Genomic DNA, 24,244 nt, shown 5'->3' with positions numbered 1-24,244 from the left:
TCAATTTGATAAACACTGGAATGATGCGTTCAGATGAATGTCTGTAAGGCTGATACTGTCGTGGGGAATTGTTAAGTGAGGATAAAAAGGTATCTTACATAATAAATTATGTGTTGCTTTTGATTAAATTTTACATACACAAATGTAAATTTTTCTAAATTCCTCCATGATTATTGGTTTTTAAGGAGGAATTTCAAGTGTTTCAGGAATATTCTTGAGTATGACGTCGAGTGAGACTTTGTGAGTCTAGGCAATACAACAGTTTTTGTCCTCACAAGTCACGATCTCTCGGTTCTGGACCGATTGCGGATGAGTGCCCCAATTTATAAGATGAAATTTGATATCAGAACATAGACACTGATCAGTGCAGAGCAGAACACAAGATCTGAGAACCAACAATGACACAAACAAGAAGTGCAGACTCAAAGTCAGCTTTATTGTGCTCGTGCCATAGTTTATTCAGCAAGTCTCAGGTGTTGACTAAAAACAACAAATAAAATAATAAGTCCATATAGAAAAGAAACGAGACTGCCAACTTCACTGAAAGAGTTCATAGAGAGACAAACAATTCCTTTCATATACCAAATGCAACCTTACACCTTATATATAATAACTATCACATGTCTTACGAGTGTGTGACTAAACGCTGTAGAAGAAATGATTAGATGGACAGAAAAGGAGATGCAAAAATATTTATCCCAACACATGTGTAAGGCATTGCTTCAGTGTGATTTCTCATGTCTTTCCACGCTGAGAGCAGGTAAAGGGCTTTTTTCGAGTATGAATTAACATGTGATTCTTAAGACTTGATTTATGACTGTAAGAGTTTCCACACTGAGAGCAGACGAAAGGCTTTCCTGAATTGTGAATTAACACATGCTCATTAAAGTGTCCTTTATGTGTAAATCTTTGTCCACAGCGAGAGCAGCTGAAAGGCTTTTCTCCAGTATGAATAAACATGTGATAGTTAAGGTTTCCTTTCTGTGTGAAACTCTTGCCACAGTGAGAGCAGGTGAAAGGCTTTATTCCATCATGAATTAACATGTGAGTCTTAAGGTATTCTTTACGTGTGAAAGTCTTTCCACAGTGAGAACAGGTGAAAGGCTTTTCCAAATTGTGAATTAAAAGATGATAATTTAGGTGTGTTTTCTGTGTAAAACTCTTTCCACACTGAAAGCAGCTGAAAGGCTTTATTCCATCATGAATTAACATGTGCTTCTTCAGACTGCCTTTACGTGTGAAAGTCTTTCCACACTGAGAACAGGTGAAAGGCTTTTTCTCTTCTGTTATTTGGATGCTGCTTTGTGAGCAACTGTTTTCAGTTTTGGAGCAACTCAATGGCTTTTCTCCAGCGGTGACATCATGAACTTTCTGATGATGTTTCTCCTCCACTTCATTCAGATCTGGTCTTTCCTCTTTCACTTTCACCAGGCCTAAAATGAAAACAGTAAAATTATGAAAATAAATAGTTAATATTGAAAATAAAAAGAAATTAGTAGGGGTGCAGGGAAAAAAAATCGATTCATATTGTAAGAAATTAGGATTCCAGGTGCCTCATTCATCATTAGAAATCATCATTTGAATAAACAATGACCCAGCACTGAGGGAAACCAATACAGTTTTGCTTTATTAATCCTTTGTATCAGAATATAGGAAGAATATGAGGGGAGAATTACAGTTTCTGGTGTGGTCGATGAGAAATAAATTATTTATTTAGGACACGAAACTCTCATTTCACCGTAAAACGGAATGATCGTGCGTTCACTTTAACTTTCGTTTTCAACAACTTCTCTTCAGGGAAAAACAATCAAGGAAAACATACTAGAACACCTTATAGTGGTCATTATAACACAAATGATTACAGTTTTAAATACAAATGTACACATATTCTTAACAGAAATTATTCTGAGAAGAATGTTTTGCAACAAAGATGAAATGAAAGAGTGATATTTTAAGTTTGAAGGATAAAGCCGCTGTCCTGCAGTACTAGGGTTTCCACTCCCTCATGTCATACTCCAGGATCCCCCTGGCATCGAGACATATAAAACGCTCAATGTGACAAATTACCAAAATCACAACTAATTGGGGATGTAGGCTATATTAAATAGAATTGTACATTGGAGAGCGCGCTTCCAGTTTAGTGCCAGAACAAAGGGAATCCGCGCGCTCTCGCGTTACAATCACAATGCGTTTAAGACATTTGTCATTAAAATCACGCCTTAGAATTCCGCAAGAAGACTTCTGTAAAAAAACACTTTTGTCTAACACTTTTGCCTGTCTTTAAAACTTGAGAGTCCTAAAGATGAATGAAGAACCAACCCCCTTGTTCCTCGTGTTTTATTCTCCAGGGTTCTGGTTCACTCATGTCCTCCTCACTCTCCTCTTTAACAAACACCATCTTCACAGCAGCAGATCTCAGATCTCTGATACTCCGAGTCCTCCAGATATTCCTGCCCGCTTCTAAACTTAGTCGCGTATATGCGGATGGGAAAAAAATGTTTGTCTTTCTAACACTAAAAGCACATTTCTAACAGTTTGTATTTAGTCAGCACCTCGACAACACAACAGAAATCATGGCGAAAACTAATCTTCTTCCTCTGAGGTTCTGGTTTGTAAACAAACGTGTGTGTCTTACCGCCACCGACTGGACTGGAGTCTGCAGCTTCATAATATTGAAAAAAGAAGGTCCCATATGGTCTTCTGACCGCACACATCCGAAGCTCGCGCAGAGAACGTGAGCAGGCGCGTCTTTAGACATGGGCATTCGGGGCTTCAGTCCGGCCCCGGATGTTCTTTTATAGCCCCGGATCTAAAAAAAATAATAAAAATAATAATAAAAAAAATATATATCATTATTATTAAATTTTAATAAATATTATTTTTAATTACCGGGTATTTTAATCTATCCTTCGGAATAATGTATTAAAGACGATTAAAATGTTCAAGCAGATCAAATTTACTATGGTTACTATGGTTACACAGCACGCTTCCCAGACAGCAAACTGACATTGAATCAACGTGGAAACAACGTCTCTCATGACATTGAAACAACGTTGATTTGCTCATCGAATTAACGTTGAACCAACGTCAGACGCGGCATTCTTCAAAGCTAAATGAAATCGAAAATAACGTTGAAACAACGCGTTGATTTCAGGTTGATTTTCCGTTAGTTTTGAAAGAATGACGCATCTGACGTTGGTTCAACGTTAATTCGATGAGCAAAACAATGTCAGATCAACGTTGTTTCGATGTCATATTTCCACGTTGATTCAATGTCAGTTTGCTATCTGGGTTGAGTTTAGATTGCGCACCAGAGGAGAGAGTGCCTGATCGGTTAACTTAATGCTACGGCGCCAGATAGCAAACTGACATTGAATCAACGTGGAAATATGACATCGAAACAACGTTGATCTGACATTGTTTTGCTCATCGAATTAACGTTGAACCAACAGACGCGTCATTCTTTCAAAACTAACGGAAAATCAACTTGAAATCAACGCGTTGTTTCAACGTTATGAAAGCAAACCAATTTTCGATTTTCATTTAGCTTTGAAGAATGCCGCGTCTGACGTTGGTTCAACGTTAATTCGATGAGCAAAATCAACGTTGTTTCAATGTCATGAGAGACGTCGTTTCCACGTTGATTCAATGTCAGTTTGCTGTCGGGCGGGCTTGACTGTCAATGTTGTTTGTGGCTTCTGGTAGCTATATGGTCATAAGAAACTTTTTAAAAAGTAAAATAATGAGTCATGAACGATACGAGCCAGATGAGAGGCAAGAAGAGTTTTCTAATTTACTGGCGCCGTTCCCTCATCAAAGCTCAGGTCTGAAGACTCCTCAGCAAACCCTGGTCGTCTAACTTACCAAGTTAGCCCTGTAAGTTACTCACTGTGGTTTTAATACAGAACATGTAAAGTAAGTTACGTGAGACCTTCTATTTCGCCCAATGCTAATCCATTTTGTGAGTCATAATCCGTTTCTCGTGAAGAATGTAGAGCCTAAACTTATTCATCTGATTTTGCGATTGAAACACGGTGTGTAAATTAACGTTACCCCCCTCGGATGGAGCTAACTAGGGGCCGTACAGGAAGAGTCTAAGATAGGATTTTTCCCAATTGGTATTATCGAAGAAAATAGGCTACTAAATATCTTTGGGAATCTTGCTTCCTTCTTATTTCATAGAAAATCATATCGCTAGCATCAACTTTTCTGTCTAGCTACCTATTGTAGGCTAACCAATGTCACTTTTCATCTCGCGAGCTTAAACGGCTTTTAATCGCTGTTTTTTTTTTTTTAAATGAAACATTCACTGAAAATGGAGAATTAACATCGCAGTCCATGTTTAGTCAGCTTGATTAACACTAAACAATATATTCCTATTTAACACAGATGTTATTTGCTAATTACATAAACTATACGATCAACATTTATAAGTATATATTTGTATGGCCCTCGAATGTGTTCAAATATTTCACCAGTTTCAGCCTTTTTACCGCTTGTATCACTCCGCTTGTTTGTGTTTGCCCAACTTGCATCATTAAGCCAGTAGGTGGCGACAAGTGACTGTCTTTATGAGTGAACAATTAAACTTTAACTTAACTGATTAGTGCCAACAATATTGATGAGCTAACCTTAGAAAGAAACAAGTTGCTGAAACCAATCTTTAATGCTAATATATAAATTGCTCATTTTCCTCTGGACACAAAAAGATTGCACTGGTGTTTGATTGAAATAACATATATGCAAAATAATCCTTGAAGGATTTCTCATTAAGGCCATTCCTGTTAGGAATATGTGATTGTGGATTGTCAACAATAAGCAGAAAAATTCTGCATTTGCATCCAAGCGTGGATCATTCATTTCAACATTTATCCTCATTCTTATATTTAAGAAGCTGTAATCTTTTATGCTACGGCCCACTGACATGCTTTTAAAGTTATTGTTATACCATTTTTATGACCTTCAAACACCTTAAATTGCACACTTGTAGGTCTGAGAAATTTAAATTTTCTTGCATGTGCGTGACTGTCTGTGGTAATGTGGGCTGGTAAGGTTACAGTGCCAGGGATGTTTTTTTTTTCTTAACCAGTCTGCCCTGCATATGGCCTGCAATATGCATTATTCTCTGTATCGAATCATGCTATCTTATTCCCCCACCCCAGCCCCTGATGTTTCGGGTTCAGCCCCTGATGTTTTTAAAACCTAGAAACGCCCCTGCCCGTGAGTATTAAACTAAGTTCTCTTTCACGTGTTATTGTACTTAAACTGTCAAATACACTCAAGGCTATGTCAAAATTACAAAGTTCACATAAACAGTCATTAATGTCTGTGATGTAAACAGCAAATGAGTTCAACTCTCTCAGGTCTACATGCTGATAGGACTACAGCTGTCATGAGCAAGGCCAAGGCCTATATGCGATTTCACATTGTGGCACTTATTATTATGATTTATGGGGATTTAAAGGGATCGTTCACCTAAAAATGAAAATTAAGTCATTAATTACTCACCCCCATGCTGTACCAACTTCGTAAGACCTTCGTTCGTCTTCGGAACTCAAATGAAGATATTTTTGATTGAATCTGAGAGGTGGATCACTGCTACATTGGCTCCTAAGGGATCGAAACTTGATGGCCCAGAAAGTCAATGAAGAAAATGTTTAAATATTCCATGTGACTACAGTGGCTCAAGTAAAAGTTTATCAAGCGACGAGAAGGTGCACTTTAAAATTATGAGTCATACACCCTGAATTTTTAAGAATTAGATTTAATGTTGGGGTTACAAATTTATGTTAAATATACAAATTAGCGATAGAAACGGTTGAACATTAGTTTTTTTTTTCAGTTCAATTTGATAAACACTGGAATGATGCATTCAGATGAATGTCTGTAAGGCTGATACTGTCGTGGGGAATTGTTAAGTGAGGATAAAAAGGTATCTTACATAATAAATCATGTTTTGCTTTTGATGAAATTTTACATACACAAATGTTCATTTTTTCTAAATTCCTCCATGATTATTGGTTTTTAAGGCGGAATTTCAAGTGTTTCAGGAATATTCTCGAGTATTACGTCGAGTGAGACTTTGTGAGTCTAGGCAATACAACAGTTTTTGTCCTCACACGTCACAATCTCTCGGTTCTGGACCGATGCCCAAATTATTAGATGAAATTTGACATCAGAACATAGACACTGATCAGTGCAGAGCAGAACACAAGATCTGAGAACCAACAATGACACAAACAAGAAGTGCAGACTCAAAGTCAGCTTTATTGTGCTCATACCATAGTTTATTCAGCAAGTCTCAGGTGTTGACTAAAAACAAAAAATAAAATAATAAGTCCATATAGAAAATAAACGAGACTGCCAACTTCACTGAAAGAGTTCATAGAGAGACAAACAATTCCATTCATATACCAAATGCAACCTTACACCTTATATATAATAACTATCACATGTCTTACGAGTGTGTGACTGAACGGTGTAGAAGAAATGATTAGATGGACAGAAAAGGAGATGCAAACATATTTTTCCTAACACATGTGTAAGGCATTGCTTCAGTGTGATTTCTCATGTCTTTCCACGCTGAGAGCAGGTAAAGAGCTTTTTCGAGTATGAATTAACATGTGATTCTTAAGACTTGATTTACGTGTGAAAGAGTTTCCACACTGAGAGCAGACGAAAGGCTTTACTGAATTGTGAATTAACACATGCTCATGTAGGTGAACTTTCTGAGTAAAACTCTTCCCACACTGAGAGCAGGTGAAAGGCTTTATTCCAGTGTGAATTCTCATGTGAGTTTTAAGGTATCTTTTACGTCTGAAAGTGTTTCCACACTGAGAACATGTGAAAGGCTTTTCTGAAGTGTGAATTAGGAAATGATCATTAAGATGCGCTTTCTGTGTAAAACTTTGTCCACACTGAGAGCAGGAGAAAGGCTTTATTCCATCATGAATTAACATGTGAGTTTTAAGGTATCCTTTATGTCTGAAAGAGTTTCCACACAGAGAACAGACGAAAGGCTTTTCTAAATTGTGAATTAACAGATGATAATTTAGGTGTGTTTTCTGTGTAAAACTCTTTCCACAGTGAGAGCAGCTGAAAGGCTTTATTCCATCATGAATTAACATGTGAGTCTTCATGTTTTCTTTACGTGAGAAAGTCTTTCCACACTGAGAACAGGTGAAAGGCTTTTTCTCTTCTGTTATTTGGATGCTGCTTTGTGAGCAACTGTTTTCAGTTTTGGAGCAACTCAATGGCTTCTCTTCAGCGGTGACATCATGAACTGTCTGATGATGTTTCTCCTCCACTTCATTCAGATCTGGTCTTTCCTCTTTCACTTTCACCAGGCCTAAAATTAAAACAGGAAAATTATGAAAATAAATTGTTAATATTGAAAATAAAAGGAAATTAGTAGGGGTGCAGGGAAAAAATCGATTCATATTGTAAGAAATTAGGATTCCAGGTGCCTCTTTCCTCATTAGAAATCAATATTTGAATCTGAATGAACAATGACCCAGCACTGAGGGAAACCAATACAGCTTTGCTTTATTAATCCTTTGTATCAGAATATAGGATATGAGAGGAGAATTACAGTTTCTGGTGTGGTCGATGAGAAATAAATTATTTTTTTAAGACACGAAACTCTCATTTCACCGTAAAACGGAATAATCGTGCGTTCACTTTAACTTTCGTTTTCAACAACTTCTCTTCAGGGAAAAACAATCAAGGAAAACATGCTAGAACACCTTATAGTGGTCATTATAACACAAATGAATACAGTTTTAAATACAAATAACAAAGTAACGTTATAACCGCGCGCTCTCGCGTACAATCACAATACGTTTAAGACATTCATTAAAATAACGCCATAGAATTCCGCAGGAAGACTTCTGTAAAACAGATAACGTCAAACCTCTTGCCTGTCTTTAAAGCTTCAGAGTCCTAAAGATGAATGAAGAATAGACACCAACCTTCTTGTTCCTCGTGTTTTATTCTCCAGGGTTCTGGTTCACTCATGTCCTCCTCACTCTCCTCTTTAACAAACACCATCATCACAGCAGCAGATCTCAGTTCAGTTGATACTCTCCGAGTCCTCCAGATATTCCTGCTCGCTTTTAAAACTAGTCACGTATATGAGGATGGGGGAAAAAATATATATTTTTAGTTTGTATTCAGCCAGCACCTCGACAAAACCGCAGAGATCATGCTTAAAACTAATCTTTTTCCTCTGAGGTTCAATAGTGGTTTGTAAACAAACGTGTGCGTCTTACCGCCACCTACTGGACTGGAGTCTGCAGCTTCATAATATTGAAAAAAGGTCCCATAGACGATAAAATACCATAGACGATAAAATACCATAGACAGTAAAATACATGTTTTCCCGATATTTTAAGGACGGCAGTTCAAAAGTACTCAATTTGTGTGTGTGTGTGTGTGTGTGTGTGTGACAGCGCCACCTATCGAATCGGAAGTTTTTCAGGACCAACAAAAGTTTTAAAAGTTTATTTCACCCCTAAATCCTTTCTTGTAACCTGGTTGCTAAGACCTGAATGTTGAATAATTGTGACTAAGTTTACTCATATACTTTTTTGCTATTAAGGTTGCTTGTTGAATACTGTGAGTAATTAGCTCAAGTAAAATAAAACGAAAAATAATTAATGAATCATAGTATTGCCTTTTCAGTCACTATAGGTCAACCACATATAAAGTACTGTACAGAGGGAAGACACACAACTCTGGTGGTAGGTTTAGTGTATATTTTATAAAATTACATTAATAACATTTAAACACACACACACAAAAAATAATATTAATAACATTAGAACAGACACAACAACAAATCTGTTCATGAACCACATAGAAAGACCTTCAACATGACAACAGATCTAGTCAACCTTCTAAGATTCAACAACCATCAGCAAAATTAGATAAATAAATAGTTGTAGAAGAAGAGAAACTGCATTAAAAGGGACCTGTTATGCCCGTTTTTATAAGATGTAAAATAAGTCTCAAGTGTACCCAGAATGTGTCTGTGAAGCTCAAAATACCTCACACATAATTTATTCATAAAAGCCCCATTTTTGTGTGTAAAAACATGCTGTTTGCGTGCATGTATCTTTAAATGCAAATGAGCTGTTGAGCCGCTTTCATGCCACGACAAAAACTCAGTTCAGTTCAGTTCAGTTCCTCTTTATTCATTTCCCGAAGGCAATTTGGTTGAAGCAAAACAGGCATACACATAAAAAAAAAACACTGTCATACGCATTCACAAATAAATACATTTACATAGAATTTAAAAGCTTTACAGCTGATGGAACAAATGAATTTTTAAAATGATTCGTTTTACTAAGCGGCATTCTATACCGACTACCAGACAGAAGAAGTTCGAACTCATAGTAGAGGGGGTGAGAAACTTCAGAGAGAATGTTCTGTGGTTTACCCAAAGCCTGTCTCTGATATAACTTAGCCATGGTCATCTGCTTCCTCCCCGTTATTTTATTTCCTTGATTTACTATCCTCTCAATTCGATTTTTATTTTTCACACTCAGAGAATTGAACCAGCACTAGCACATCAATGAATAGGATATACATGACTCAATATAGGATCTATAAAACATACACATCAATGTTTTATCCACATTAAAAGACTGTTTGGTTTTTGATTATCATCTCTATTGTGGTCATGCTCATGTGACATGCAATTTATCATCATAGAAGTTTATTATCTCCATGCGTTTTAAAGCCATATCACACCGTGTCCTAACTACATGCGACGCGATAAAATTCAAGTGTGTCTGTCCACACTAGACGCGACGCGACTGTGAGACGCCATTCATAACAGCGTGTGAGCGCTATGTGAAAGCGCACTGCTGGCCCGCACTCGCATTGGAAATGGTTAAACACCGTCCTAACTACACGCGACGCGACACGCGATAAAAGGTATCTTTTCCATGTTAATTAGTTTTTGTCCTAACCAGACGCGACGGCGACACGCGAAGTTTCTAATTTAGAAACGGTTCCTATTTCTGCGACGTCGCGGCTGACAGAATGAAGAAATTACACTGACAGAATGAAAAAAATTACACTGGTTATGATGAGTACACATTATTTATTTTTAGTTAAAAATAGGTCATTGTGCCACAAGCGATAACGGATAATTTACCTCAGATTTTGAAAGCATAATATAGCGTTCAAAATGAATTCTATGCAAAAATAAACTGTACTTCATAACAAAATTAGTAAATGAGTATATTTTGTTAATGTTTTGACATCAGAACATAGACAATGATCAGAGCAGAGTGATCTGAGAACCAACAATGACACAAACAAGAAGTGCAGACTCAAAGTCAGCTTTATTGGGCTCGTGCCATAGTTTATTCAGCAAGTCTCAGGTGTTGACTAAAAACAACAAATAAAATAAGTCCATATAGAAAAGAAACGAGACTGCCAACTTCACTGAAAGAGTTAACAATTCCATTCATATACCAAATGCAACCTTACACCTTACATATAATAACTATCACATGTCTTACGAGTGTGTGACTGAACGCTGTAGAAGAAATGATTAGATGGACAGAAAAGGAGATGCAAAAATATTTAACCTAACACATGTGTAAGGCATTGCTTCAGTGTGATTTCTCATGTCTTTCCACGCTGAGAGCAGGTAAAGGGCTTTTTCGAGTATGAATTAACATGTGATTCTTAAGACTTGATTTATGACTGAAAGAGTTTCCACACTGAGAGCAGACGAAAGGCTTTACTGAATTGTGAATTAACACATGCTCATTAAAGTGTCCTTTATGTGTAAATCTTTGTCCACAGTGAGAGCAGCTGAAAGGCTTTCCTCCAGTATGAATAAACATGTGAGTTTTAAGGTTTCCTTTCTGTGTGAAACTCTTGCCACACTGAAAGCAGGTGAAAGGCTTTATTCCAGCATGAATTATCATGTGAGTCTTAAGGTTTTCTTTACGTGTGAAAGTCTTTCCACACTGAAAGCAGCTGAAAGGCTTTATTCCATCATGAATTAGCATGTGCTTCTTCAGACTGTCTTTACGTGTGAAAGTCTTTCCACACAGAGTACAGGTGATAGGCTTTTTCTCTTCTGTTATTTGGATGCTGCTTTGTGAGCAACTGTTTTCAGTTTTGGAGCAACTCAATGGTTTCTCTCCAGCGGTGACATCATGAACTTTCTGATGATGTTTCTCCTCCACTTCATTCAGATCTGGTCTTTCCTCTTTCACTTTCACCAGCCCTAAAATGAAAACAGTAAAATTATGAAAATAAATTGTTCATATTGAAAATAAAAGGAAATTAGTAGGGGTGCAGGGAAAAAAAATAGATTCATATTGTAAGAAATTAGGATTCCAGGTGCCTCATTCCTCATTAGAAATCAGCATTTGAATGAACAATGACCCAGCACTGAGGGAAACCAATACAGCTTTGCTTTATTAATCCTTTGTCTCAGAATATAGGACGAATATGAGTCAGTTTCTGTGGTCAGTTTCTGGCTTTTCTACCACACATACAGTGGGGGAAATAAGTATTTGACCCCTTGCAGATTTTGCAGGTTTGCCCACTTACAAAGAATGCAACGATCTATAATTTTAATCATATGTACATTCTAACAGTGAAAGACAGAATCCCAAAGAAAATTCCAGAAAATCACATCATATGAATTTATTAAAATTGATAACCATCTGATGAGGAAAAACAATTATTTGACCCCCTGGACAAACAGCATGTTAATATTTTGTAGAAAAGCCATTGTTGGCCAGCACAAATGTCAAACGGTTTTTATTGTTGGTGACAAAGTTTGTGCACATTTCGGCAGGGATGTTGGCCCACTCCTCCCTGCAGACAGCCTCCAAATCTTTCAGGTTCCGAGGTTGTCGCCTGGCAACTCGAATTTTAAGCTCCCTCCAAAGATTTTCAATTGGATTCAGGTCTGGAGACTGGCTAGGCCACTCCAGAACCTTGATGTGCTTCTTCTTCAGCCACTCTTTTGTTGCTTTGGCGGTGTGCTTAGGGTCGTTGTTGTGCTGAAACACCCATCCTCGACCCATCTTCAGCTCTCTCACTGAGGGAAGGAGATGTTGGTCCAGAATTCCACGATATATGGCCCGTCCATCCTCCCCTCAATACGATGGAGTTGTCCCGTCCCCTTGGATGAAAAGCACCCCCAAAGCATGATGTTGCCACCACCATGCTTGACGGTGGGGATGGTGTTCTTTGGGTTGTACTCGGTGTTCTTTGCCCTCGAGTTGAGTTGAGGCCAAAAAGTTCTATTTTGGTCTCATCTGACCACATCACATTCTTCCAGGACTCTTCTGAGTCGTCCAGGTGGTGAATGGCGAACTTCATGCGGGCCTGTACATGTTTCTTCTTGAGCAAGGGGACCTTGCGTGCGCTGCAGGATTTCAATCCATAACGGTGTAGTGTGTTACCAACCGTTTCTTTTGTAACTGTGGTCCCAGCTGCCTTAAGTTGATTCATCAGTTCCCCCTTGTGGTTTTGGGATGATTCCTCAACATTCGCATGATCAGGGACACCCCACGAGGTGAGATCTTGTGTGGAGGCCCAGACCGAGGGAGGTTGGCGGTGGTGTGGTGCTTCTTCCATTTCCTGATAACTGCACCGACAGTTGATCTTTTCTCTCCAAGTTGCTTTCCGATTCTCTTGTAGCCCATCCCAGCCTTGTGCAGATCAACAATCTTGTCCCTGATTTCCGTAGAAAGCTCTTTGGTCTTGCCCATGGTGGTGATGTTGGAAGCCACTAGCGGCGCCAGGATTTTGATTGTAGGTGGGCCTTCAGAAAACTGGATGGGCCCGTCCGTAAGGCAAAAAAAAAAAAAAAATCCCCTTCATATCCGTTTCAGCGCTTTTCTGCGGCACTGTGGACAGCGACTCAGTAAGCCTATAACTTGATTTATCTCTTTTGAATGTTTAATACACAAAAAGACTGAAACGGAATTATATCTTTGGAGGGTCTCTGTTTCTCTCTCCAGTTACGGGCAGGGAACTGTCCAAAATTATTTAACTGTTTCTTATAAAGTTAGAATGACAGAAGAACTTTATCGACATGAAATAACAGCAGCACTGAATCTGACACAGCTGCTAAACAAAAACAGCAGGAAAACGATACAAAATTATTTAACTGGTTTTTTTTATTTATTCAGAATGATAGAAGAACTGTACCAACATGAAATAATTAAATGAACAACATATCTAACCAAAGTGGGGAGCCAGAGCATGCCATGGGAGGCGTGGAGAGTGGTAAAAATTATATGCCTATAATTAGATTAAATAAAAAAGTTAAATTGTTATTATTCTGAAAAAAAGGCCTCGATTACTCTGCAGGTCTTGATGCCCAATTCTAATTTGTTACATTTCTCCGATTTTTTTTTTTTTTTTACCGTCCGTTTACACGTTCTTTCAACTTTATCCGAGTCATGTGTTTACACTTGCCATATAGCCATATCTAAAAACATCGCGCTTGCTTAAAGGGTGACCATATTTTGATTATCAAAAACCAGGACAATCGGCCCGGCAATGAGATACTCAAATGATACTCGAAGTTTACTCAAAGATGCCTTAATTTCAATAATTTAATAGGGTATGCCTCCGTATATAAATGGTTACATTACAAAATACTATCTATAACCAAAGACCAAATTCAGATAGGCTTCTCAGAGGTTATACTCTACTCAACATGTTTTATTATGACAGGTTTCAAAAATAATGATAGAAATAATGTCTCTTCTGTATTATAAATAAATAAACAAATAAAAATAAAAAATAGCCTACCTCCAAATTGAACCAAAATAGCTCTCACAAACTTAACAAAAACCTAACTAACAAAAGTTGTTTATATATTTAGGTTTCTTCTTCTTCTTTTTCTTTTTAAATGGCCCAATGAAAAATAATTAAAACCAGGACATTTTCATCACTTTATAAAAAACAGCCACGACAAGACGTGAAAACAGGACATGTCCTGGGAAAACAGGACGTTTGGTCACCCTAGCTTAAAGGGTTAAATTCTCTTTTTTACAGATGGACGAACGTAAAACATGCTTGATGCTAAATCTGCAATTTATGCGAAGTTCTCCAAACATTACCATGATTTTGAGGAGGAGGACGACGAAAAGTGCCATCATTGCTGCCTGCGCATGGCCGCATGCGCTTCAGTTATTGTGTGCGAGAGAAATCTCAGGACTGGTGGAAGCATATTGTGTTTAAATATAGGCTTTAATGAGGAGCAGTGGGTCCGAAATTTTAGGAAGAGCAAACCAACCTTTTTGATATGTTGATATGCGTCAACGTTTGTCCACAAACATTCACGTTTTCTCTACGGCGTTTTGTCGGGCAATCCATCCCTTTGCAGATGCGCGTCGGCTCTCGTCATTAAACCGCGGAGAAGTGGTCTAAATGCATTGACATCTGATTCATTTCCAATTTATTTCCACATATGAATGAGGCCTGAAACCGATCTCGAAATAGCCGAATGCATGCGTTTTTTTTTCCTGTTTACATGGTCACAAACACATCCGATCTGTCACAGTGTCACATTCATGAGCAAAAAATTATAAGTTGGTTACGGGAGGACTTGATGCAGGGAGGGCGGCCGAGCAGGATGGTACTCTTCATTGAAGTAACCGCGTTACTAAAAATGGCAGGAGTTTCCTCCTCCTGCTCCTCGGAGCGTTTTTTATTTTTTTATTGCTAAATTTAAATGAAAACAAGCTGCTTTGCTTTTCCATATTATGCTTCATTTTAGCTAATAGCTACCGACTGTTTCTGTCTCATTGAAAATCTTGCGCGCCAACGTCATTCATTTCATTGGATCACTTGCTGGTGACGATGCAGCCTGTGGGCAGGCTTAAGAGTCCACACGTGAGGTAGAAGCTGCTGATTGGTTTAGAAGCTTTCACTCAAAGTTTTCCTCTGGCTGCTTATTGGATGAACTGAGAATGAAAATCCGTAAGCCTGCGAGGTCTCTGCAGACGGTAATAGGAGTTACCCGCCTGGCTCAAAATGGGCGGGCCCGGACCTAAAATGGGTGGGCCCAGGCCCACCCAGGCCCAATGGTAGCGCCGCGGCTGTTGGAAGCTGGTTGTTTGGGTGTTGACACGTGTCTTTTATACAGGTAACAAGGTGAGGCAGGTGTATTTGATGTAGATAATTGGTTGGGATTGGGGCTGTGTCTTAAAGAAAGACTAACTGGCTTGTAGGAGCCAGAATACTTGCTGTTTGGTAGGGGGTCATATACTTGTTTTTCCTCATCAGATGGTTATCAATTTTTATAAATTCATATGATGTGATTTTCTAGAATTTTCTTTGGGATTCTGTCTTTCACTGTTAGAATGTACATATGATTAAAATTGTAGATTGTTGTATTCTTTGTAAGTGGGCAAACCTGCAAAATCTGCAAGGGGTCAAATACTTATTTCCCCCACTGTACATTTGGAGCCAGAAAGGCCCTTTCAATGTGTAACATGGGACAAGACTCTTCCTCTATTTGAACACTGAGGTCTACATAATGAACACCTGTACTGCAGGCTTATAGACTATGCTTGAGACTTAGATAAACTAGAACTTCTAACATATATGAATCATGATTAAAATGATAGAAATTGTTCTGCCTTTTATATTTAAACTGGATTCGGACAATGATGGAGAGACTCAAAAAGAAGTGACATTTAAAATGCAACAAGTCATTTCAGATTTTCAATTTTTTCCCCAATAAAAAAAACGTTAATGTCATTCACCATCGTTTTGAGGCTCTCTTTTTTAAAAGTATTGGTTAAGGCACCGTTTCTGGTACCATTTTAAAAGTATCGATTTGGCACCCTATCGAAAAAAAAAAAACAAAAACAAAAAAAAAAACCCAAACAAACAATAATCAACCCTAGTGGCAGGTGGGTTTCTGGTCGATGAGAAATAAATTATTTATTTAAGACACGAAACTCTCATTTCTCCGTAAAACGCAATGATCGTGCGTTCACTTTCTCTTCAGGGAAAAGCAATCAAGGAAAAACATTCTAGAACACTTTGTAGTGGTCATTATCTAACACAAATGAATACAACTTTATATTAAACATATACACAAGCTTAACAGAAATTATTCTGAGAAGAAGAATGTTTTGCAACAACGATGAAATGAAAGAGTGATTTTAAGTTTGAAGGGTAAAGCCGCTGTCCTGCAGTAAGTTGCTATGGGTTTCCACACCCTCGTGTCATACTCCAGGATCCCCTGCCATCGAAACGAAGATATAAAACGCTCAAATGATCAAACTCTTTGCCTAATTGGGGATGTAGGCTATATAGAATTGAATATTGGTGAGCGCGCGCAGCGCCCAGTTTAGTGCCAGAACAAAACCGCGCGCTCTCGCGTACAATCACAATACGTTTAAGACATTTGTCATTAAAATAACGCCATAGAATTCCACAGGAAGACTTCTGTAAAACAGATAACGTCAAACCTTTGTGACTCTTGCCTGTCTTTAAAACTCGAGCGTCCTGTAAAGATGAATGAATAGAGACCAACCTCCTTGTTCCTCGTGTTTTATTCTCCAGGGTTCTGGTTCACTCATGTCCTCCTCACTCTCCTGTTTAACAAACACCATCTTCACAGCAGCAGATCTCAGTTCAGTTGATACTCCTCCAGATATTCCTGCTTGATTCAAAACTTAGTCACGTATATGAGGATGGGAATATTACAGGCATTTATTGACCTGATTTAAAAAAAAAATGTTTGTCTTTCTAACACTAAAAGCACATTTCTAAAAGTTTGAATCAAGCTAGCACCTCGACAAAACCAAAACAGCAGAGATCATGCTGAAAAAACTAATCTTCTTCCTCTGAGGTTCAATAATGGTTTGTAAACAAACGCACAGCGTCTTTACCGCCACCGACTGGACTGGAGTGTGAAGCATCAAAAGAGGAGGTCCCATATAAGACGATAAAATAATATTTTCCCAATGTTTTCAGGACGGCAGTTCAATAGGACCCAAGCTTTTTTTTTTTTTTTTAGTTTTTTTTTTTTTTTTACATTTGTCTGTGTGTGTGTGTGTGTGTGTGTGTGTGTGTGAAAGCGCCTAACGAATCGGAAAACCGCAGTCTCATGAGTTTTGCAGGACCAACAAGAGTTTCAAAAGTTTATTTCACCCCTAAATACTTTCTTGTAACCTTGTTGCTATAAGCTGAATGTTAAATAATTGTGACTAAGTTACACCCATATACTTTCTTGCAATTAAAACTGGTTGCTTGTTGAATACTGTGACTAATTAGCATAATACCACAAGTAAAATAAACTAAAAATAATTAAGGAATAATGATATTGCCTTTTCAGTCACTGTAGGTCAACCACATTTAAAGTACCCTAAAGAGGGAAGACACAAGGATGACTCTGGTGGTAGGTTTAGTGTATATTTTATAAAATTACATTAATTAACATTTAAACACACACAAAAAAAAAAAATAATAATAACATTTGAACAGACACAACAACAAATTTGTTCATGAACCACATAGAAAGACCTTCAACACGTTTTTTTAACAGTTAATTCTTATGATGGCCTCTCTATTATGTATATGACCATTACAAATGTGAAATATCGCATTCAACACTATACAAACAATGTCAAAATGAAGAGATGTGCTCATTTCATGTATTGTGCTTACTAGCTTACTTAAAGTGGAAAAACAACGTTTAATTGACAAGGTTTGAAAGCGAACATGCAACAGTTCACTGTGCTCGCTAGAATTAATTATCATACATAATTCCTAAGTCAACACAGGCTTGCAGTCGTGCTTAAGTTTCGTTAAACGAATATCCTATTGTTTTTTACAGCATTAGAAGCAAATATATGATGATGGCTATGTGCGTTCATTAGCAACCCTCGATCACTGTAGCCAAGTTAACTTTCCAATTAAATTTATCACAATTGTTTTTTAGTGTTAAACAAATTAAAATGGATTAACATTTGATACTCTCTGATTATTGCCTATCATCATTATCAAAAATAAATAAATAAATAAAAAACTGAATTTTACTACCCCTTTCCATCAATATTTTCGCATTTGGGCATTGGCGTATGGCTATCGACCTATATTTCCAAACTTCTGACGGTGGTTTCGTCTCGATCGGACAAGCGGTTTCGAAGATATAGCCAAATGTTTTTTTTCGCGCTAAATCGCAACGCTACACAAACCGTAAGACAAAACCCAGCATGTTTGGTATCGTTGGACTCGGCAATGATTCAGGAACTCAAAAAGATGACTCCCGTGAAAATAAGTCGACTACACCCAAAGTTATAAGCATTCAAAAAAAACACCACTAGTTTCAGGGCATCGTAATGATGACCCATACCAAGTTTTATAACAATTCGTTCATGCGTTCAGAAAATACAGCATTTTAGCACATAATTCAAAATGGCCGACAGACAAAATGGCCGATATGGGAAAATTGGGTATCAGTCAATTTGGCATGACGCCATGAATCTAACAAGACCAATTATTATTATTATTATTTTTGGACAAACTGTTCAGAAGTTAAGCAAAAATAGCTATTTTATATATCTCCAGACCAGTAGGTGGCGCTTCACCGAAACGCTGCATGTTGCCTCAAGTCATGCTTGTGATGACTTGTACCAAGTTTGGTCTGAATCCGACAAAGCGTTGCGGAGATACAGCCTTATGTCTGTTTTCGCAAGCGCTACGCAAAATTTGTTCGTAGGTTTATCAAAAAACAGTAAAGCGAATCAACTTAAATTTTATAACTTTTTGTCGTCATGGTCTGTAGATGATCTGATTAAATTTTTGTGCAAATCGAACCAACCGTCTACGACGAATTCGAAAAAGTAGCTTTTTTGGAAAATTCAAGATGGCGGCCATATTTTTATGACGGAAAATTACGTCATAGGGTGCAATCGAATCGGCATGAGCTCAGGAACGAGGGGGGAAAATAATTCTGATTATAGGCCTTACGGTTCAAAAGATATTAGCATAATAAAAGTGAAACTTTGAACAGGTGGTGGCGCTAGAGGGAATGAATTAGAAACACCAAAATTGGTGTAATTGATGTTGGGACTGTCCTCTATCAGAATGTCAAACCAAAACAACTTTCCCGCAATTGGTTTTATGGGCTGCCAAAGACTCCAAACGCGGAGGAAGAATAATAAAAATGGGAACAGATACAATAGGTGCCTCCGCACCTTCGGTGCTTGCCGCCTAATTAAAAATTATGCAACATTGCTCCTCATGGATAATAACTAGCACGTCTTACGAGTGTGTGACTAAGCGGTGTAAAAAAATGATTAGATGGACAGAAAAGGAGATGCAAACATATTTAACCTAACACATGTGTAAGGCATTGCTTCAGTGTGATTTTTCGAGTATGAATTAACATGTGCTTCTTAAGGCTTCCTTTACGTGTGAAAGAGTTTCCACACTGAGAACAGACGAAAGGCTTTTCTTTAGTGTGAGTTACCAAATGATTAGTAAGGTGTACTTTATATGTAAAACACTTCCCACACTGGGAGCAGACGAAAGGTTTTATTCCATCATGAATTAACATGTGCTTCTTAAGGTTTGCTTTACGCACGAAAGAGTTTCCACACTGAGAACAGACGAAAGGCTTTTCTTTAGTGTGAGTTACCAAATGATTAGTAAGGTGTACTTTATCTGTAAAACACTTCCCACACTGGGAGCAGACGAAAGGTTTTATTCCAGCATGAATTAACATGTGCTTCTTAAGGTTTGCTTTACGTGTGAAAGAGTTTCCACACTGAGAGCAGACGAAAGGCTTTTCTGAATTGTGAATTAACATATGCTCAGTAAAGTGTCCTTTCTGTGTGAAACTCTTGTCACAGTGAGAGCAGCTGAAAGGCTTTATTCCAGTATGAACTCTCATGTGAGTTTTAAGGTATCTCTTGCGTCTGAAAGTGTTTCCACACTGAGAGCATGGGAAAGGCTTTTCTGAAGAGTGAATTAACAGATGATCATTAAGTAGTCCTTTATGTGTAAAACTCTTTCCACAGTGAGAGCAGGTGAAAGGCTTTATTCCATCATGAATTAACATGTGAATTTTAAGGTATCCTTTACGTCTGAACGAGTTTCCACAATGAGGGCAAGTGAAAGGCCTTTCTGAAGTGTGAGTTAACAAATGCTCATTTAGGTGTGTTTTCTGTGTAAAACTCTTTCCACAGTGAGAGCAGCTGAAAGGCTTTATTCCATCATGAATTAACATGTGAGTCTTCAGGTTTTCTTTACGTGTGAAAGTCTTTCCACACAGAGAACAGGTGAAAGGCTTTTTCTCTTCTGTTATTTGGATGCTGCTTTGTGAGCAACTGTTTTCAGTTTTGGAGCAACTCAATGGCTTTTCTTCAGCGGTGACATCATGAACTGTCTGATGATGTTTCTCCTCCACTTCATTCAGATCTGGTCTTTCCTCTTTCACTTTCACCAGCCCTAAAATTAAAACAGTAAAATTATTAAATTAAATTGTTAATATTGAAAATAAAATGAAATTAGTAGGGGTGCAGAGAAAAAAAATCTATTCATATTGTAAGAAATTAGGATTCCAGGTGCCTCATTCCTCATTAGAAATCAATATTTGAATGAACAATGACCCAGCACTGAGGGAACCAATACAGCTTTGCTTTATTAATCCTTTGTATCAGAATATAGGATATAATATAGTATTACAGATGTAATCAATAGAGGGTTTTCACAGACGTCACGTTCTGGGCGGTAACCCGGATGCGCGGCCGATGGCACTCGGATGTAAACAACAGCATGGACTGCACTGTTTATGTACTACTGAACACATTGTTAAATTAAAAAAACATGGAAAAACACTTAGCAGGTGCTAAATCATATACAGAAGGACTTATCAAGCAGGAGAGAGCGTAAAATTGCCACAAAAAAAAAAAGTTAATATGTGGTAAATATCCGAACGAGCTAGCTTTTCTAGCCCGTACTGCAATTCCTTATATTTCTTATCCCAACATAGGCCTCCTACAGCTCTGCAGCTCAAGACGCAGTAGTCCAGCATGGCGGCTACACATATCCATGTTGTAAAATTTAAATAAGACAACATCTCTATTGCAAATGCAAACCCCTCCATCAACGCAATGTCAGTGCCGTATTGCCCAAGAGCTGTATGGACACACAACTCGGATCTTAACAGTTGCGATAAACAGTGTACTGTGGACGTCATTTTAGATCAGATTTCAATCGTATACAAAGATAATCGGATTTGGACTGACGGTGTGAATGTAGCCATAGTTAATAACGAGACAGGCGCGAAAGATTTCAATTCGATTTCAAAGACGCATATTCGTGTAAAAAATTCCTGCGTCGCATAGCGGCATAGACCGCCGCGCGGTAGACGTGAATACGCCTCATTACGTCAAGATCACACGAATGGCGCGAATTGATCGTCTGGCGCGTGCTAATGCTTGCTACTAGGCTTGTTTGAGATGCGCCTCGCCTCGCCTGCAATGTAGTCGAGAGTAGGCGGCTGCAGTAAGAGGAGGAGTGAAAAAAGCGCAATAAAGCCGGACAGATCTCGGTTCTCGCAGTGAATCAGACACCTGTGAGATCAAAGGCGGATATCGCGGGATTAACGGGATTCACGCTCGTGCACGTGTTGCTAATAAACTGGATGTGATTTAAGTTCTGTTGCTTTTATATAAAAATAAATATAATGAACAAGACACCCAAAGTACTTGTTATTTAATTACATTCCAAATATGTGTTTATCAATCTTTTTTTTTCTTTAATACAGACGTGTTTTTATATAGCCTATTGTTTTAACAAAAATGAAATATAACCCATAGGCCCTATGGCACTGTCAGAGAGTTTATTCACCCATAACATGATATCAGTTTTAAAATCAAACATTTTAAAAGAGAACAATTCATCTGTTGTTCTTTTATTTTTATTTATTTTACTTTTTTATTAGAATGCAAGTTACAAACATAGCCTACCTACAAGCACTACAATTCGTGAAACAAATAGGCCTATTACACAGCGACAAATAAATAAACATCAGAATAAAATTAATAATAAAATAAATAAATAAATAAATCAAAATAAGCTTAGCTTAAATAGACAGACTTACAAACTTCATCATCTATAAAATGAGAGCTATTTTTCACTTGAACATTTTAGAGTAGGCCTAGTATATTTGAGTTACTGACTATATTTTTAACCCGTTTAAGAGATTCACAATATATATCAGTTTCAATTTGAAAAAATAAAAAATAAATAAAACATGGCCTTGATTTGGAGAATTTAGCTTAATGAATATGGAATTTACCTTCATCATGTTGTTTAAACCAATGAGCATTAAGCTGTGTCGTCAGCAAGTCGTTTCCCATCATGCTTTTGATCAGCGCAGTCGGTGGAGAGCAACTGCGCGCGACTGCAGAATCCGACCCTTCCGCCTTGCGCTCGCGAGAGTTTTTTGACATACGTCGGCATGACATCAGAGCCAGGCGGACCGTTCTCGGACACATTTCTAACCGGCATGCATCTCGCGCTGATCACCGGTGATCGATTCTGCGCAGAATTTGCTCATCTCAAACAAGCCTAATGATTCAGTTAGTGCTATTTGTGTATTCACGCGTTTGACGCGAATTCGCGCCTGTCGTCTGAGTTGAAAAATCTGAACTTTGGCGTCAATTTGCGCCGCGTTAACCAATCAGGTGCCTTGCTGCTTGCTCACGGGGTGAAGTATCTGGATGCTTCAATAAATCATTTGGCAATCGCGCCCTGCTTCATACTACAGTCATGATAAAAACATCAGTGTATTCACTCATCCATAAAAGATCGATCCATCAGCTTTACGACAAGATCCATAATTCCGCTTAATGCGGAATATACGTCATCAATATACGCCTTTGTCATTGTAAGAGTTTAGCTACCCCTGGTGGCGAAACAATTTTGCATATTTGTCCTTTTAACTTTCGTTTTCAACAAAATATTCACTTTAGGCAAAAGCAATCAGGAAAACATGCACATTATAACACAAATGAATACAGCTTTAAATAAAAATATACACAAGCTGAACAGAAATTATTCTGAGAAAAATGTTTTCCAACAATTATGAAAGAGTGATATTTTTAAGTTTGAAGAGTAAAGCCTGTCCTGCAGTAGCTATATGGGTTTCACTATCATACTCCAGGATCCCCCTGCCATCGAGACATAAAACGCTCAATGTGATAAATGACCGAACTCATTGCCTAATTGGGGATGAAATGTAAATTGGAGAGCGCACGCCCAGTTTAGTGCCAGAACAAAGGGAATCCGCGCGCTCTCGCGTTACAATCAATGCGTTTAAAACATTTGTCATTAAAATAACGCCTTAGAATGAAGAAAAGACACCAACCTTGTTCCTCGTGTTTTATTCTCCAGGGTTCTGGTTCACTCATGTCCTCCTCACTCTCCTCTTTAACAAACACCATCTTCACAGCAGCAGATCTCAGTTCAGTTGATACTCCTCCAGATATTCTTGATTCAGAACTTAGTCACGTATATGAGGATGGGAATATTACAGGTATTTATTGACTTGATTCAAACATGTTTGTCTTCAGTTTCTACACTAAAAGCACATTTCTAACAGTTTGTATTCAGCCAGCACCTCGACAAAACCGCAGAGCCCATGCTGAAAACTAATCTTCTTCCTCTGAGGTTCAATAGTGGTTTGTAAACAAACGTATGTGTCTTACCGCCACCGACTGGACTGGAGTGTGAAGCGTCGAGAGAAGGTCCCATAGACGATAAAATATATGTGTGACAGCGCCACCTACCGAATCGGAAAACCGCAGTCCCAGGAGTTTTGCAGGATCAACACAAGTTTTAAAAGTTTATTTCACCCCTAAATAATTTCTTAACCTGGCTGCTAAGACCTGTTGAATAATTATGACTAAGTTACACCCAAATGCTACTTACTTGCGATTAAACCTGGTTGCTTGTTGAACACTGTGACTAATTATTAGCATAATACCTCAATTAAAATAAATGAAAAACAATTAAGGAATCATGGTATTGCCTTTTCAGTCACTATAGAATATATCAAACACATAGCCTATAGAGGGAAGACACAATGATTTTGGTGGTAGGTTTAGTGAATAGTGTATAAAATTACATGAATAACATTTGAACACACAAAACAAATAATATTAAGAACATTTGAACAGACACAACAACAAATTTGTTCGTGAACCAGACCTTCAACGAT

The 24,244-nt window shown here is 38.0% G+C and overlaps 4 protein-coding genes across 4 annotated transcripts; all 4 read right to left on the bottom strand.

Annotated features, from left to right (window-relative positions):
* Positions 1–415: 415 nt before the first annotated feature.
* LOC120472000 (uncharacterized) lies at positions 416–2,787 on the bottom strand. The gene is made up of 3 exons (XM_089129216.1): positions 2,636–2,787; positions 2,320–2,460; positions 416–1,433 (listed from the first exon to the last, which is right to left on the bottom strand). The coding sequence occupies exons 1-3, from the start codon at positions 2,712–2,714 to the stop codon at positions 736–738; spliced, it is 918 nt and encodes a 305-aa protein (XP_088985342.1). The 5' UTR covers positions 2,715–2,787; the 3' UTR covers positions 416–735.
* Positions 2,788–6,242: 3,455 nt separating this feature from the next.
* On the bottom strand, positions 6,243–8,271 carry LOC148981935 (uncharacterized). The gene is made up of 2 exons (XM_089129221.1): positions 7,971–8,271; positions 6,243–7,348 (listed from the first exon to the last, which is right to left on the bottom strand). Exons 1-2 carry the CDS (start codon positions 8,050–8,052, stop codon positions 6,555–6,557), a joined length of 876 nt encoding a protein of 291 aa, XP_088985347.1. The 5' UTR covers positions 8,053–8,271; the 3' UTR covers positions 6,243–6,554.
* A 2,062-nt stretch (positions 8,272–10,333) lies between these two features.
* On the bottom strand, positions 10,334–16,879 carry LOC148981934 (uncharacterized). Its single transcript, XM_089129236.1, has 2 exons — positions 16,544–16,879; positions 10,334–11,251 (listed from the first exon to the last, which is right to left on the bottom strand). The coding sequence occupies exons 1-2, from the start codon at positions 16,620–16,622 to the stop codon at positions 10,626–10,628; spliced, it is 705 nt and encodes a 234-aa protein (XP_088985362.1). The 5' UTR covers positions 16,623–16,879; the 3' UTR covers positions 10,334–10,625.
* A 531-nt stretch (positions 16,880–17,410) lies between these two features.
* LOC148981933 (uncharacterized) lies at positions 17,411–23,992 on the bottom strand. Its single transcript, XM_089129172.1, has 2 exons — positions 23,393–23,992; positions 17,411–20,466 (listed from the first exon to the last, which is right to left on the bottom strand). The coding sequence occupies exons 1-2, from the start codon at positions 23,466–23,468 to the stop codon at positions 19,346–19,348; spliced, it is 1,197 nt and encodes a 398-aa protein (XP_088985298.1). The 5' UTR covers positions 23,469–23,992; the 3' UTR covers positions 17,411–19,345.
* Positions 23,993–24,244: the final 252 nt, after the last annotated feature.

Source organism: Pimephales promelas, chromosome 3, assembly GCF_988280905.1.
Source record: "Pimephales promelas chromosome 3, fPimPro1.hap1.1, whole genome shotgun sequence".
NCBI lineage: Eukaryota > Metazoa > Chordata > Actinopteri > Cypriniformes > Leuciscidae > Pimephales > Pimephales promelas.
The sequence above is the reverse complement of the archived record's forward strand: the minus strand, read 5'-3'. Positions and strand labels throughout refer to the sequence as shown.

Coding starts and splice junctions, on each gene's coding strand:
- LOC120472000 (XM_089129216.1), bottom strand. CDS start 2,714: ATGTGTGCGGTCAGAAGACCATATGGGACCTTCTTTTTTCAATATTAT. Junction 2,461..2,635: donor CTCCAGTCCAGTCGGTGGCG/GTAAGACACACA, acceptor GACTAAGTTTAG/AAGCGGGCAGGAATATCTGG. Junction 1,434..2,319: donor AAAACACGAGGAACAAGGGG/GTTGGTTCTTCA, acceptor TTTTCATTTTAG/GCCTGGTGAAAGTGAAAGAG.
- LOC148981935 (XM_089129221.1), bottom strand. CDS start 8,052: ATGATGGTGTTTGTTAAAGAGGAGAGTGAGGAGGACATGAGTGAACCA. Junction 7,349..7,970: donor AAAACACGAGGAACAAGAAG/GTTGGTGTCTAT, acceptor TTTTAATTTTAG/GCCTGGTGAAAGTGAAAGAG.
- LOC148981934 (XM_089129236.1), bottom strand. CDS start 16,622: ATGGTGTTTGTTAAACAGGAGAGTGAGGAGGACATGAGTGAACCAGAA. Junction 11,252..16,543: donor AAAACACGAGGAACAAGGAG/GTTGGTCTCTAT, acceptor TTTTCATTTTAG/GGCTGGTGAAAGTGAAAGAG.
- LOC148981933 (XM_089129172.1), bottom strand. CDS start 23,468: ATGGTGTTTGTTAAAGAGGAGAGTGAGGAGGACATGAGTGAACCAGAA. Junction 20,467..23,392: donor AATAAAACACGAGGAACAAG/GTTGGTGTCTTT, acceptor TTTTAATTTTAG/GGCTGGTGAAAGTGAAAGAG.